Source organism: Antedon bifida, chromosome 5 (assembly GCF_963402885.1).
Source record: "Antedon bifida chromosome 5, ecAntBifi1.1, whole genome shotgun sequence".
NCBI lineage: Eukaryota > Metazoa > Echinodermata > Crinoidea > Comatulida > Antedonidae > Antedon > Antedon bifida.
In genome coordinates this window covers 24,544,414-24,561,811 of record NC_136230.1, presented here as the reverse complement: position 1 = coordinate 24,561,811, position 17,398 = coordinate 24,544,414, and the positions used below count along the sequence as shown (strand labels likewise).

At 34.2% G+C, this 17,398-nt stretch overlaps 2 protein-coding genes across 3 annotated transcripts; both read left to right on the top strand.

Moving 5' to 3' along the window:
• The first annotated feature begins 248 nt into the window (after positions 1-248).
• On the top strand, positions 249-3,371 carry LOC144842438 (arylsulfatase A-like). The gene is made up of 6 exons (XM_078698885.1): positions 249-283; positions 401-445; positions 624-797; positions 899-1,546; positions 1,800-2,058; positions 2,712-3,371. The coding sequence occupies exons 1-6, from the start codon at positions 249-251 to the stop codon at positions 3,171-3,173; spliced, it is 1,623 nt and encodes a 540-aa protein (XP_078555011.1). The 3' UTR covers positions 3,174-3,371.
• A 1,160-nt stretch (positions 3,372-4,531) lies between these two features.
• Positions 4,532-17,017, top strand: LOC144843639 (kelch-like protein 5). 2 transcript variants are annotated; one of them, XM_078700514.1, is made up of 11 exons: positions 4,544-4,648; positions 5,179-5,492; positions 6,127-6,323; positions 9,593-9,805; positions 10,265-10,451; positions 11,327-11,551; positions 12,149-12,311; positions 12,813-13,025; positions 13,354-13,525; positions 14,079-14,215; positions 14,246-17,017. In XM_078700514.1, the coding sequence occupies exons 2-10, from the start codon at positions 5,189-5,191 to the stop codon at positions 14,211-14,213; spliced, it is 1,809 nt and encodes a 602-aa protein (XP_078556640.1). In that variant the 5' UTR covers positions 4,544-4,648; positions 5,179-5,188; the 3' UTR covers positions 14,214-14,215; positions 14,246-17,017. The 2 variants fall into 2 exon arrangements, with proteins under 2 accessions (XP_078556641.1, XP_078556640.1); XM_078700515.1 differs by having other exon boundaries at positions 4,532-4,642; positions 5,174-5,492; positions 14,079-17,017.
• Positions 17,018-17,398: the final 381 nt, after the last annotated feature.

Genomic DNA, 17,398 nt, shown 5'->3' with positions numbered 1-17,398 from the left:
AGGCATTCTTTCAATAGTGAAGTTAAGGTTTACTCAGAAGACAGTAATTGTATTCTTCTGATACTTTTACTCTTCCCTGGTTTGCTGTAGTTGAGTGTTGTTTTGCCTGCTACACCCGTGTTCTGGAAAAGACAACTAAAAAACCCTACTTAATTTTCTATTGCAAACCCTACTTTACTAATAGTGTTTTGCCATGAAAATCAATTATAGTTTTTTTTTTCGTTCGGTGAAATTCAATTTAAAGATCTATGAGTAAAAACTATGAAAATATAAGTATAACCAGGTAAGAGTGTAATTTCACTCTTCCCTGGTATAACAAAGTAATTAGCTCCAGGAAAATGTTTCGAGTATTGTTTTGGAGAATGTTGTTATTAATTTGTTTTCTTCATTTGTTCAACAGGATAAATGCACGAGAAAATCTGCCAGATTGGCAGCCGTATCAGCAGTTTGTCCATAAACAATCTTCAAATGATCCGCATATTGGCCTTGGATATCTTCAACTTTAAGCTATAACTGATGTTTTTTTAAAATTTATTTTTAGGTAAATTGGAAGTAAAAAAAATGGCTTCATTGCCGACTTTTTTATTGTTTTTACTTTCAACCGTTTGTCGTTGTTATCAAAGCCCTATCATCAATAAGCCAAATTTTGTTATTTTTCTTGCTGACGATCTGGGTTTTGGTGATCTCCAATCTTACGGTAATGCCTTATCAGAGACACCTCACATACACGAATTAGTAGAGAATGGGATTAAGTTCACTCAATTCTACAGTGCTTCGCCACTATGTAGTCCTGCAAGGTAAGCACATTTACAAGTTATTGGTATAGTGCTAACAAGGAAAAGTCCATTTTAAGCGCGAACGAATAAGAACATTTTCTCTAAGTTTTGTTTAATTACAGGGCCTCCATTTACACTGGAAGATATGCCGTTCGTTCAGGTATATGGCCGACAGAGGAATCATTGGCACCAGTGTTCAGTCAACAAATGACAGGCGGATTACCTCATGCGGAAGTTACAATCCCAGAGATGCTGGCTAAGCAAGGTTACAAATCTGCTCTTGTTGGCAAATGGCATCTTGGTGTTGGACGAAACAAGGAGTTTCTTCCACTACACCATGGGTTTTCGGAATACTTTGGGATACCTCATTCACATATTAATTGCCCTTGTCTCACGTGTTTCTATCCGAACGACAACTGTGCCCATCCGGACCAGTGTGATATGTTTAGTGCACCTTGCCAATTGCTAATGGGAGACGAAATCATCGAGCAACCGGTAGATATGACGGTCCTAGCAGCGCGACAGGCAAGAGCAGCACGCAGTTGGATTAGCAAGAACTCGTGCAGTGTTACTCCTTTCTTTCTTATGTACGCATTTTTCCATCCACACGTTCCGCAGTTTTCTGGTAGACAATTTAGAAATTCCACAAAGGGCGGTTCTTACACAGATTCTTTGGCAGAGCTAGATTGGCAAGTAGGAGAGGTGATGGATGAACTTAAGAGAAGTGGAGTGATCGAAAATACATTGGTCATTTTCACGTCAGATAATGGGTAAGTTTTAGAAGCCTTATTGTAATAAAGCTTTGCTGCAAACATTGCAAACATTATTTAGTGTGATGTTGATTCTTCTTCTTCTTATGAAATAACCGTCTTCTTAAGACATTCTGTAGTGCATCGTTGCACTACCATCCACCCGAGGATAGCATCTCCATAATTTCCAATTCATCAACATTTTCAATTTTGTTGACGATTGATTAACACATGAATAGCTAGGTCTAACAGGCTGTCATGGCATTCTTTATAGAGCGGACGTGAATGCAATGGAAGAGGGTGGATTTAGTGGAGTAATGAGGTGTGGTAAACGATCAACATTTGAAGGTGGATCCCGAGTTCCGACCATAGCCTACTGGAAAGGTCAAATATCTAGTAGAATTTCAACAGAGTTGTTAAGTCATTTGGATATCTGGCCAACATTCAGAAGTCTCAGCGGTTCTTTAGCAGAAGAATTTGACGTCACACTTGATGGATTTGACTTTAAAGATGTACTTCTTAAAAATGGAAAGGTTTATTATTATTATTAATCACCGTCAAACTTGGAAGTTTTTGATTTGCGACGAACGAGACGACCAAACTTTGTCAAGTAAATTCATTGTGCACATTTTATTTTATGGTTTCTGGTCCAGTCGTCGGAAATCGAAAGCTTCCTACTATTAACTCAAAGACATTGAATTTGGTTTAGAATTTCAAAAAAGTTTACTCCTAAATTAATTTTTTTTTACAATTATTCCTAGAGGCATAGTCTTTTAAGTGCTGAGATATATTTGTGTTTCCAAAAACACAGGAAACTTAATTTAAGTTAAAGCAAATAATAATTTGTTAATTAATAAGAAGCAAGTTTCCTAAATATGTTGTCTGGATACGCTGCCGTAGTGAACTCTTTATATCTGACGTTACCATATCAATTGTCAAAGGGCAGGCTGGTTTGGGCATGGGAAGGTGAGGAGTTAAAATCACAAGCAAGTCGTAGATCTACGGATTGACATTCTTGCTGATCGTGTGGTTCCGAGTTTTAAAAGCAGGGTGAATTTGAGGGGATACAGACGGTCTACCCAATAGACTACATCCGCTAGTCTAGCCCAATTGATTGTAATAGTTAAAACAATCTGAATATCTTTTTTAGAAATGATAAAAAAGATATTTTTATTTTTTCTTTCAGTCTCAAAGACATTCCCTGTTATACTACCCGGGCTCTCCTGAACCTCACACAGGAGCGTTTGCCGTTCGTGACATAAAATACAAAGCTCATTTTATGTCAGAATTTGATGGTCAATGTTATATTTCGTCGCCTACACCGAATAAGAAATTCTCTCAACATATTTTATTTGACATTCTAAGTGACCCAGAAGAGCGAAATGATTTGTCCACCAAGTCAGACTCAATACTTTACAAAATGTCGATATTAAGGAAGATTGAATCAGAAAACGTAGAATTTGGAAGAAGTGTTTTAGAAGATGCGGACGAGAATGTTCAACTCTGTTGCAATCATGGGTGTGAGCCTTATCCTGGTTGCTGCAAATGTGCCTCTAATTACACCCTCGAAATGTTCCCAATAAACGTAAACTGTGACCTTTCACCTGTACCATTTCATCAGGATCAGAACGATGCATGCCAAAGCTAATCTACCAGTTTTCGTGTCAAAAACACGTGACAGTAGGAAAATATTTAGACATGGTATTAGTATCATTATTTAACCAAAGTTGCAAAATCCGATTTGTCCATTTGGAGAAGTTAGGCCTACTGGATCGAGGCTGTCAATTTGTATACCGACTGAGTTACATGACTGAAAAGACTGAAATTTTATTGGCAAAGTTCAGAAACATCAACAACACTAATTTGTAAAAAAGGTGCACTACTTTGGCTTTCAACTGGGTCGGCAACCAATCTTAAAAATGTCTTTCTAAAGTTCTGTCTACACTATCAAACTTTATGTGACAAAAAATGTGATGTGCCCAATTATATGGACACCGTATGATGTCATATCACTACCATATTTGGGCATATCACTACCATATTTGGGAACTTTTTTGTCACATCAAGTTTAATAGTGTAGAGAGAGATTTAGCAAAACACGAGAAAACGTGTGGTCAAATAAACAATTTTGTTTGAGTCAGTTGTCAGACGTTTTTAACAAGACTAGCAGAGTGACTAAGTCAATGAAATCCTTGGAATGAATAATTTGTCAAAAAACCTACATTTATAAGATAATTAGGCCTATAATGTTGTTTAGACGTACTTAGAAACTTTACACGAGGAAAAACGTGCGCTTTTCAAACAAAAGTCCTTTATCTTTTTTGTGCAAGTTGCGAGTTGTTTTCGTGTTTTGCAAATTCAATTAGTTAATTATCGGAAATATTGTGAAATCCTTGGGAAATGTTTTATTTAATCTTAAGCTCTGTCTACACTATCAAACTTTATGTGACAAAACATTTGATGTGCCCATATATGGACATGATGATGTCATATCACTACCATATGTGGACATATCACTACCATATTTGGGCACATCACACTTTTTTGTCAAACTATTTATAGTAGAGCTTTACATTCATAAGGTAATTATTATAGTTTTAGCCCTACTCAATTGTTTTTTTGTTCAAAATAAAGTTGACCTAAACATAAACACAAAACTCAGTTCTTTTTGTATAGATCTTAGGATAAAATATTGTAGGCCTCTGAGATGTCACTGTAAAAGAGAGAAGAGAATCCCAATAAACATGCTTTTTGCGTTGAATAAAAACAGAAAAGGAAAACAGGTAGACCTAATTAGGTCTAACGGTTTTGTTTCCTGCAAAGAAAGTAACACACATATTTCTTCTCTGGTTAAAAATATAAATATTTTCCACAAAATATCCGAGCCATGTAGTGGAAAAGTTTTAACCAATACGGTACATAATTTGATACTTTCTAGTAAACCGGCTGCCCGATAAATAACGTTGTGAGAGAAACGTGAACTTTGATCCTAAAAATAGCTTCGCTCTGCTGTCTACTCAGGCGTGACCGCCGATCAAAATAAAATTTAGTGATGTGATGATTTTCATTGATGTTATGATAGCTTAAATGATACTTTAGAGGATGAGGAAGAATTAGGTAAAGCTATTATGTAGTGTACAATGTAAATTAGGCGTACAATAAATGATTTTAATATTATTATGTGTTTTGAATAATTTCTTTAGGCAAGTGAGGCAACTACTACTTCTACTATCTATTCATGTGTAGCCTATTGTAGCCTGTGTAACTTAGCCTAGGCCTAGTAATAGTAGGCTCTCCTAGGACCTAGCTTACTTATTAGGCTAGAGAGAGGCTTGTCTAAAAACATCATAATCAAATATTGATGGCTTGTTATACATTGCCAGGTTTTCCTCTGTCTGCTAATGTTAGTAGTAAGTATGTTTGTTATGTTGTTACGCGCAATTTGAAAGATTTGCGCGCGATCAATAATTTAATAAATTTATACGTAATATGTATAGGCCTAGTATAGTGTTAGACCCCTAGTAAATAACTACGTATAGGCACTAACTTAGGCCTGAATTGTCATATATGATGATATAATTTATTTACATATAGACCTAGGCCTATAATAATATTATTATGTTATAAATATCTTATTTTTTACAATAGAAAACTGACTGTGTTATGATAATGCATGAAAGCCATTTAATGGAGGATTTATCCGAGGGTGAATGTTTTCGTTCCATCAACCATGCAGAACGAACTTTCAAGAAAATGGAAGGCTATTTACACCGCAAACAACTCACCGATGTCATCTTAATCGCAGCAAATGTCCGCATTCCTGCCCACAGACTTGTTCTTAGTTCGGTCTCGGACTACTTTGCTGCGATGTTTACACACGATGTCCGAGAGGCTTCTGAAATGGAGATTGAACTTCACGACCTTGATCCAAATGCATTGAAAGCATGTATTCACTATATATATACAGGTACGACAGTAGCATAACAAAGGGGGAAAAGAAATACAACTATTAATAAATAAATACTCACTCATGTAGAGATCACTTTTGTTACTTTTCATTTCTATTTGATATTTTTACTTTTATTTGCTAATTAGATTAGATATTATTTAAAGGGTAATGTTTTTAGAGCTTCATCTCGTTGCATAACCCATTTTGTATCAAATTCCATGTTTTCCATTCATTATGATTTAGATTAAACTTATACTATAGAAATATTCTTGTAAAAGAAATACTGTATATATATATATATATATGGTAAAAAGTAAATGGTACGTCTATAATAATAATTTAGCACATATAAGGGGCTCTCCAATGCTGAGTAATTGCATTGGGACTGCTTATGCTCTGGGCTCCGTTGCGCCACTATATGACATTAATAATCAGCTCAAAGGTTTAGAAAGTGTATGATATATCTTCAATTTAACCAATCAAATTTATTAATATTATCCACAATCTGGGAATTTGGTTTGTTCGTGGTCGGCTGACACAAAGGCAAACATTTAAAAATATGTTTAAAACAAAATCAATAAAAAACATATATTGTTTGTATTATTATTTATAGTATTTTTAAGGTTGCAAAATCTCCATACCTTTTTTCTAGGCCGTACAAACCTTCGAGAGGACAATGTAGAGGCCCTGTTAGCAACAGCCTGTATCCTGCAGCTATCTGAAATAGTAGAAGCATGTTGTGGCTACCTAATGAAACAGCTTCACCCCTCTAACTGCCTAGGCATACGTGCATTTGCAGACACCCAGGGTTGTAAAGATCTACTCAAAGTTGCACATAATTATACAACAGTAAGTATTGTTTGAAAATGAAATTATGTAGGTTTATATGCAGATTACGTTTTTGTTTTTACAATGTAGGTCAATATTTGTATTGTACTCTATATCATATAAACAATTATGATCTACTTAGTTATACTGTACATAATTACTGTATACAACAGTATGTAAATAATGAATGTTTATGAGTGTGATGGTACAAATAATTGCATGAGGTGAAAGATGAAGGCAACGTCACATGAAAATAAAATTTCATATTTATGTTATTTGTACAATCGCACGGATACAAAACATTCATTATTTGTTTTATAACAGTAACACACCTACTTGACTGTCGCAAACATTTAACTACTTTCTATAAAAATAATGACATAATTTTAGTGTGATCAGTTTCTATTTCATATCATTGAAATATAGATAGGAAAGGTATAAAATTGAATGATAAATCAATCAATTACATAGCAACCTTATTAAAAACTGAATCAACTCTCTGTATTAAAAAAAAAATAGGCTGTAACCATAAATACTGTAATAATACTTTTTAATATTGTATTATGTATAATTGTAAGAATACAATTTTAAAAGTGAGTTTTTAAAGCCTTTAAATTAGCAAAGCTACCAAAAACAAGTTTTGCATTTTTAAAGAAAACCATCTTAGTTTGTACAGGCTCGCAATATTGTTTAGGTGCCAAGAAAATATTGGTATTTTATTCCCATCGCAATATTTGGCAGTAGACATGATACCTCATGGGACTATTGGAGAACAACATATGGGCTGATCTTTTGTTTAATAGTTTAAACTTGTTTTCCCTAAAGGAAGAACTTATGAAGTGTTCAAGATGTATACTGATGGAATACGATACATTAAACTCAGGACTTCCTTTTAAAGACATATTTTAAATATGTATTGTCCCCCAATAACATGAAAAATGAAGATTAATAAGATCAGACTTTGAATAGGCCATTTTGTAGTTTTGATAAAGATAATCAACCACTTCCAAAGAAAAAATAAGGAAAAAAATCATGTTTTCACTTACAAAAGACAAAATAAACAGTTAATTTCAACCGAAAAACCAATGGCTGGCAGCCAATTTGACTATTTTTTGCTCTAAACTACAGTTTTTTTGGGGTAAATAATTTTTGGTCAAAGTGAATAACTATTAGTATGTGACATTAAAATGGCATATTGAACCAAAAATATACAATATAATATCTTTAAAGAATTTATTTGAAATTTCACAATGAAATGATAAAGAGAATCTAGTACTAGTAGTAAGTGCAAAACACTTTTTAAAGCTCTCTATCCTAGTTTGCTTTGTCTACACTATCCTAGTTTGAATACAAATGTGTGATGTGGTCAAATATGGTAGTGATATGACATCACCATGTCCATATATGGGTACAACACATAGGGTTTGATAGTGTACAATAGACAAGGCTTATGGCCTTTTCACACATAAACTAAGACTTAACCAGGTTTTTTTTTTGTCTTGATCTATTTTATGTGGAACAATAACAAATGAAATGAAAAATTATTCAGGCTTATATTACAAAAAAAGACTATACAAATTACAACAGGATGCAAAAACAGGAAAAATATTAGACAAAGAAAACAATTATTAGAGGCAAATAAAAGGTCAACAGATGAAAGCTAACTAAATGTAGTAGCTACCCTTCTTTAGGGACAACTCGATTCAAAGGACAACCTTATTAAGGGAACACTTTTTTAATCAAACAAGGGATTTTTAATAAGTTACGGCCATGTCCCTATTTAGAGGACACCCTGGGACATTTTGTTGGGTACCAGAGGTGTTCCATAGAAGATATGGAGATGTAGTGGAGCTGTAGCTTGGTGGTTAACATGCTTGCCTTCCAATCCAAAGGTCCAGGGTTCAATCCTGACCTAGTGCCAGGGTTGTAACTCATGACTCTTTCAACTCCACTCTCTAAGCCTCAAATGAGATTTAGTTTATACGCACGATAAATTATGAAAATGGTTTATCCATCCTGTAATTGGTGAGTTTGTGCTCACTGCGTATGAAATTTAAAAAAAATAAGTGTATACAGTCTCTCCGAAATTAACAGGAAAATGCAATGCATTAAAATATTTTAAAACTTATTTTTAGAGTATTCAATAATATTTAAGAGTCCTTAATGGATGGTAATAAATTATAGTATTATCTCAACAGGAAAATCTACTATTATGTATGAATGAATAGCTCAGGGTTTGAAAGGCAACCTTGTTAACCATCATGCAACTGTATCACTATTAATAGTTGCCTCGCTAAAAAACGTATTATATTTATAATATTAAACTACACAATCATATCTACAAACTTCTATTAAACCTACTGTATACAATCATATCTACATTGTAAAATTTACAATCATATCTACATGTAACCCAACACATTGTACTCTGTACATTATTCAAAGTGTAACAAAAATATGAATAACAAAAACTATACAATCAGTAGACTGCATACCAACACATTAATTTTTTCGTAAAGCCTTGTCTACACTATAAAACTTTATGTGACAACAAAATGTGCCCATATATGGACATGATGATGTCATATCACTACCATATTTGGTCATATCACTATCATGGGCACACACTTTTTTTTGTCAAATTAGTTTGATAGTGTAGACAGATCTTAACTTTGGATTGTGCATTTATTACTAAGTCTATACAATGACAATGACAAACTTCTTTTATTTTCTTTGAATGATGAACATTTCAATATGACAGTAACAAATAAAAATACTTATTTAAACAAAGAAAAGGGGAAAATTCAAGAAGCAAATTCTTATAAAAGAAGGAATAAATAAATAGATGAAAATCAGCTCTTAAATTAATTAATAATTGCAAAAGGTTTTCCAACAAAATACAACACTAATACTATGCAAATAAATTCACAATTTTCATTCAATTATTAATCAGGTACGTTACAGTACTATTGTACAGTAATTACACAACAAATAGGAAAAAGTTGAAAACCTTAAAAACCAGAGCAATCAGACAGTTACAACCTCTGCCAGTAGTTATAAGAAAAGAGACCAAAAATCATGATAAAGACCCGTTTGTAGTTTTGATGTACGGCCTAAAATTTATAAAATAATTAATTAATTAACCGAACCTCATCAGTATTAATGAGATACACGCCCACAACCTGGAACAGTCTAGCCCTGTCTGATTATTTGGCATTGGATGGACCACCCATATAAAATATAGAAATAAAATAAATGAATGAAAATAAATCATTAATTTTCTATTTCAGGAACATTTTGTTGAAGTAACCCAAAACCAGGAGTTTCTAATCCTAGCTGCAGACGAAGTGTGTCAGTTACTGAGCAGTGATGACCTAAACGTACCTAATGAACAAATGGTATACCATGCCATGTTGGCCTGGGTTAGACATGATCTAGCTAATAGACACAGTTGTGTTGCCCAACTACTTGCCCATATACGTATGCCGCTTCTTACCCCGCAGGTAAGATGCAAACAAATTTGAGAAATTTTAGGAAAATATTCATAGCATGTGTTTTCATACTTTTTAACGATGAATCTAACTGAAATAATTAAATAAAGATTTAGAAATAAAATTTTACAGTCACTCTCTTCTAATAAACATTTAGAATACCACAATATCTGGAAAACGAGACATATTAGGCCAGCCCAAGAGTGTCTGGCATTGGCTCTGTCTATACTATCAAACTTTATGTGACAAAAAAATGTGATGTGCCCATATATGGACATGATGATGTCATATCACTACTATATTTGGGCATATCACTACCATATTTAAGCACATCACACTTTTTTTGTCAAAATAGTTTGATAGTGTATACAGAGCTTTAAATATTCATATGCTTGTCAGTTCAAGATATAATACTATTTATTTTATTTGCTAATTTTCCTTGAATAATTATTCATGTTTTAATTTGCGTAGTTCATTACGGACAAAATTGATAATAATTCATTGCTACGAGAAGAATCTTGCCAGCGTCTAATCATGGAGGCAATGAAGTATCATCTATTACCAGAGAGGCGCCCAGTGATGCAGTCAGCAAGGACTAAACCCCGCAAGTCAACCGTTGGCACTTTGTATGCAGTCGGTGGTATGGATAGCACCAAAGGTGAGCAATTTATGCTAAATAGATTTTTCGATTTAATAATAATATATAGTGAGTGAGTCGCCGAGCGGTTAATACAGTGGAACCATAATTACGTAGCCATAACATTGGCTCCATGGTTCTGGTAGTAGAATTAGTCTTCTCGGATAAAGACTATAAATCATAGGTCCAGTGTACACATCTAGCTCATGTGCACTTTAAAGAACCTATACTACATCTTTCGAGACGAGTAGAGGGTGTACTAGTACATCACAGCCACTGATCATAACTGGGCCCTCTGGGAGACCAGTCTTTGACTGAAGAGATCACCCAGTATAATATTTCAATTTATTCGACATATTATCAAGCACAATCTTGCCAGGTGGAAGCAATAGGCATAGGCCTGAGCAGATTTAGGTGCATTACCAAAACAATAATTTATAAACAAAAATTAGTTAAAATGATATAAAAATAATACAAATATACAAACTAGATATAACAAAATGATTATATACGAGTTACATTAAAATCAAATGAAATTTAAATTGTTATAAAGTTAGTATTATGAAATCATGTTTGTGTTTGTAACAATACTTATAATGTCAGCCAGTCGCCATATTGACCAATTACAGAGTGAGATATTTCCCATCACTCACTGTATGGTATTCATAAATATAGGAGAATTTTTAAATGTGTATATGGCACACTGAACCAGGTGTAACCCCGAGTTAAATGAATATCAATCATCAGATCATTTTCTTTCAAAGCCAGCTTATTCAGATGCATGCATGTATACATGCTTGTATGCCAACAAGAATTGTTGTCTATTAATCAATCATATAAAATTAATCTAAATTTGCAAGGCTATTCAAATGAAAAAAGTTGAATAATCCCTTCAGGTGCAACAAGCATTGAGAAATATGACCTCCGTACCAATACTTGGACGCACGTCGGTCACATGAGTGGACGACGCCTGCAGTTTGGCGTGGCGGTTATTGAAGATAAGTTGTATGTTGTTGGAGGAAGGGACGGCCTAAAGACCCTGAACACAGTGGAATGTTTCCATCCAAAGACTCGTGAATGGAGTATGTTGCCTGTAATGGGCACACATCGACATGGCTTAGGTAAAGAACTATATATAGTGTAATGTAACTTAAAGGAATGCTTGGTTACCAATAATTTCAGGGATGCTTTGTTACGAATAATCTCAGGGATGCTTGGTTACCAATAATCCCAGGGATGCTTGGTTACCAATAATCCCAGGGATGCTTGGTTACCAATAATCCCAGGGATGCTTGGTTACCAATAATCCCAGGGATGCTTGGTTACCAATAATCCCAGGGATGCTTGGTTACCAATAATCCCAGGGATGCTTGGTTACCAATAATCCCAGGGATGCTTGGTTACCAATAATCCCATGGATGCTTGATTATCAATTGTTTGGCCAAAAGCATGTCAACAATATGTATACAAAACAAGAAAAATATAACAAGCAATACACATAAAAAGCGAGTTGGTATAAAACTCCAATAAAACAATATAAAACAGAAAAGCATGAGGTAAAATATTGAAAAAATACAGTCATATAAAATAAAAATATTAGTGAAATACGTTTAAAAAGGTATAAAAATACATAAAAAATTGAATGTACAATAACACACAAATTTAAAAGTGGTTTTAATTTCATTTTGAGAAAATAATTTAATGATTTATTTTTATAGGTGTTACCGTGTTAGAGGGACCGATGTATGCTGTCGGTGGCCATGATGGTTGGAGCTACCTTGCAACCGTTGAGCGGTATGACTCACAAAGTAAGCAGTGGAGTTACGTGGCACCAATGACGACACCCAGAAGTACAGTTGGAGTAGCAGTGTTGGACAAAAAGTAAGAATTTTATTTTTGATAACTAGGTTTTTTAGTTATAGAGGATTTGAATATGACTACCATGTGATAGGCGTTGGTTCAAGCCTATCTGTGCCATATTGATTGCATCCTTGGGCAAGATACTCCACTCTCTTCGGATGGGATGATTCATTGGTTCTGCGGTACATACAGTGCAAGTTCGAAAAGAGCAGAGGAAAATCTCCTAGTGTAATGATCTGAGTAGGTCCATAGAGGGCCTAATCCGAAATTGCCTTAGTGTCCAGTTAAGCATCAATCAATCAATCAATCGTTCGATTTATATAGCGCCATTCCAACATTCATTGCTCATGGCGCTGTAGAAAAAATCAGAAAAGGTGAGTTTTGAGTAGTGACTTAAGCATGAGGATGATAATAAATACCTTTGCCTTTAATTTAATGTTGTACTGTATTTACAACTAGCTAAAGTTTCTAAACAGATAAGGAAAACAGATTATTTATTGAAATGACATTTTCCCCCAAAAGGTTGTATGCAGTAGGGGGTCGTGATGGCAGTGCTTGTTTACGGTCTGTTGAGGTGTATGACCCTCACACCAATCGATGGACCATGTGCGCCCCGATGTCTAAACGTAGAGGTGGCTTAGGTGTAGCTGTGTGCAATGGATGTCTATATGCTGTAGGGGGTCATGATGCCCCAGCTAGCCAACAAAGTTCAAGGCAGTTTGACTGTGTTGAGAGGTAATTACAAATGTATTCAATTCTTTGATGATAAATTCTATATATTTTAATAAGTTCTACAGTATACATAGAAAACTACAGTAGAATCTCTGTTAAGGGGTTATATATGAAAGTGTCCCCCTTAATAGGGATTGGTCATATTGATAAACATATATTTACCTATGAGTGTTTGTGTCCTAACGGAAGGGTTTTACTGTAAAGTACACGATTTTTATTTATTTTATTATTGTGTTGTTGGTCATCCAGGAATCCAGTGAGGTCAATACCTACTTTATATTCTATTTATGATGATCATAAATTTGTAGTATTTTCATTTAATTTTTTTCAGGTATGATCCGAGGTCTGATACATGGTCTATGATCGCCCCAATGAACTTGTGTCGTGATGCTGTAGGAGTGTCTGTACTTGGTGACAAACTGTTTGCTGTTGGTGGATATGACGGTGCTATGTATCTAAATGCTGTAGAGTTCTTTGACCCTCAGATGGAGAAATGGAACACAGTAAGTGGAAAATTTAATAGAGAATTAATGGTGTTGCAGAAAGTTTGACAAAAAAAGTGTGATGTGCCCAAATATGGTAGTAATATGACATCATCGTGTACATATATGGGCTTATCACATTTTTGTCACATAAAGTTTGATAGTGTAGATAGATCTTTAGGCACAGTGCCAATGTCTTACTAGATAATTTTCTATTATTGGATGTGTTTATGATAGATGGACAAGACTATCGGCACGGAAAACCATTTGTGTAATGTAAAGTTGTCTATATGCATAGTCTACTGTGATAATATTTACTGTGTGATAGTCAATATTTTGTGTAGAGGCTATGGCATGGTCCAGTGTGACTAATGCCTTGTGTTTTATTGTCAAGGTAAACCACCCTGGGTAAACTGTGCTTTTATTCAGTTATCTATCAGCACAGAAAACTAGGTGCACGGTCAACCATGCCGATAGAAAGACGCATGGTGCGGATAGCAACTTCTGATGTAAATCTCATTTTTGTATCAAAAAATATTCAAAAAGAAAACTTACGGTTAATGTTTTTTTTTAGGTTGCGCCATTAAACACAGGCCGGGCTGGTGCGTGCGTTGTCCAAGTAGCCAGTATGTATCCAGCATTCAACGTGCACTCCCAGTCTACAACTGCCCTCTACCTTGAACAACTCTCGGCTGCTTCCAACAAATGATAGAGTATTTGATCAAGTAAAGTTAGTACATAATACTTGGAGAAATATTTAAAAGATGGATGCAGTGTTGACATCTAGACACTATTCTGGAAAATGGAGAAAGAGAAGAGAACAATATATATCATCTTGAAACACCTTTTTTTTTATTTCGGAGAATACAAAATGTATAAAAACATGCTTCTCATCATCTTCTTTGGTGTAACATTGGCTGCTAAATATTTAATTCATTTTTTCCTTGTAAAAATCTCTATTAAGGGGACAATTTTGGTTTTTTGGTAGTGTCCCCTGAATAGGGATAGCCATATTAAGGGAACAATTTGTTGGGTCCCAACGGTGTCCACTAAATAGGGGTTCTACTGTATTCAATTAGCAAATAGTGGTGAAAACAATTTGGCTTTATTAAGTCATTTAATTTCTATAGTCACTTAATATTTAAAAAATACATTTTCTCATTGACTATACTAGATTTAAATATCAAACAATCATTAGTTTAGTAAATATTTATATGTACTAATATTTATTAAATAGTATATACTGGTAAGCAATGGCACTACTAATTATAATTAAAACTACTACTAAAAATGCATGCAACTAGGGAAGAGGGAGATATCAAATACTCATTAATATAAATTAGAATATTCATGTACTAATATTTAATGAGCAAATACTTGAAACTATGAATTACAAGAGGTAAAGTTCAAAAACCTTGTAGTTTTGCCCACTATGCTCACACAGTGGCGTAATGGCTATGAGTGCTCACAGACTAAACCCAGGGCCCAAGAGCCTCGAAGTATGAGCAGCCCCAATGCAACTATTCCTTAGGAGTGCTAAATCACGGGCCTTTGCATTTTTAGCACATTCCATTTTGAAGAGTCCTGGTTCACATTGCATCACCTAGTTAGCCCTCTAGCTGTCAGTGGCGTAGTGCACAGGGCAAGTTCCCCGGGTTTAGTATACCTAAGGGGCCGTCCAACGCTGAGTAGTTACATTGGACTGCTCATGCTCTGGTCCCTTAAGCCCTGGGTTTATAGCCAGTGAGTGCTCATAGCTGTTACGCCACTGCTAGCTGTACTATACCTCTATGTTTGTATAGCAGTGGTATTGTATTGTAAAATGTTTTAGGGAAATTTAGTATTACTATTTTAGTACTAAGTATGCTACATTCATTTGCTGCAAGTAGAATTTGCACTTTAGCAGTTAGGCGTGGTTCCCACTAGCGACGCATGGAAACAGGTTTGATTCCATGCAGGTGGGGACAAACGCAATTATCGCGTAGGTTGCGTTATGTTGCGTCAACAAAAGTGCCATTCCAATTCCTGTACATTGGCTGATAGGATCATGTGATCCTCTTAGCCGATAAGTCATGTGGAATGACACTTAATTTATTTAAAAAAATAGAATTGTTAGATAATTCTTGTGATTATTGAGAAATTTTTGTATGGTTTTTCGTAGAGATTGCGAGGTTAGAAATGTCTGGAAATTAAGATAATAACTGAAAAAACAGATTATATTTGTTTGAATGTTATTCAGTTATAAGTATCATTCGGGTGAATGAGAAATATGTGTAGGAAATCCCAGTTGTACGCCAGAGTGTTAGTAGAAAAATGTATGCATGTGTTAATGTAACAGAGTAAAAAGAAGCAGTTGTAATTTAAAAAATCATGTAATATTGTGTTGTTATTATAGAAGTACTATAGAGTTTTTATTTTTAGAACAATCCAAGCATTACAGTTTTATATGTGTATATAAATTATTATATTGTGACTACTGTTGTTAAAAGCTTTGCATGGAGAGTTAACACTAGTAAATGTTAATGTGTTTTACTGTAAAGAGTATTAATATATAGAGTTTAAAAATATTTATAAGGCTTGCTGTAAACCATGCGTTTCCAAAAAGGAAATGAAGTAACGTTGAGAATGTCTTGTTGTTTCGGTTATTAGGGAGCTTTCGAATGTCCAGGCAACAATGACCAACAACAAATCATAAAGACCTGACCTAGATGGTCCTCGGTCCTCGTAAATTGAAAGCTTCCCATTATGATGTTCCATGAGATGGCTGTAAAATAACTGAAATAACTTTCTCAACTTTCCATTTTTGGAAATACATGGTGTACTGCAAGCCTGCAAACTCTGTTACTACAGTAGTCAACTTTGTTAGTAGAGGTGTCTCCGTTATATAAAAACAACAGAAGGTTTTGTATAATTTATCTAATGTAAACAATTCTTTTTATTCTATAAATAATAAAAAAAATACTTACTTAACCATCTTCTTTGGTAGGTACAAGATTAAACACTTTGGCCTCTTGTGGCTGCTGGCATCCTGGTACAGATAGTAGCAATGTAGGGGGTTATTATTATGCATGTAGAAATTGTTGATTTTACATGCTTTGTTTAAAACCCTCAAAGAAGAAATAGATATTTCACATAGCCAAAATACTGTCTGGAGTCATTATTATGTACAGTGAATTAACTTACATTATTACTAATAACAGGGTGATAGATAATAAATTTAACAATCTAATTAATGGCATGGATTTCTAAATACAATATTGGCATTAATGCACTATTTAAATAAATGTGATATCATATTATATACCTTAAGCTATAAGTATTGCATAAAGTACAATCTAGAATACAATTTTTCCTATTTTTATATATTCGTTATGAATGTAGCTATGTTGTTAGAACCTGTGTTAGGATAGAGTGACAGAAGACACCACCTGCATGTGTGAAAATAAACCTATATGTATAGCTGTTTGAATGTATGTTAAGTGTTGTGAGTAAAAATAAACTAAACAAAAAACACTAGTGATTATATTGTATTGTATTCTTTTCTTAGATAAGTGCAATAATGTGACAAGAGTGACTAAGTAAGATAGAAAGATATGATTTTCATTTTAAACATCTAGTGTGTTGAATATTATAATACTATGTCATTAATAGGGCATTAATATCAAAGACATCTTTAATTGGCAGATTCAGAGGTAAGGTACAAAGAGTCTGTTGATATGGGAACAACCAACAGTTTCATACGTTAGTTTCCAGTAGCAATTGTAGCATACCTAATAGTAGGAAACTTTTAAATTTTTCATAACATATATATGTATATAGTAGGTTGTTAGATAGCCTTGATATAACTATTGTCCTACTATATAGTCCTACTATATACATATATATGTTATGGAA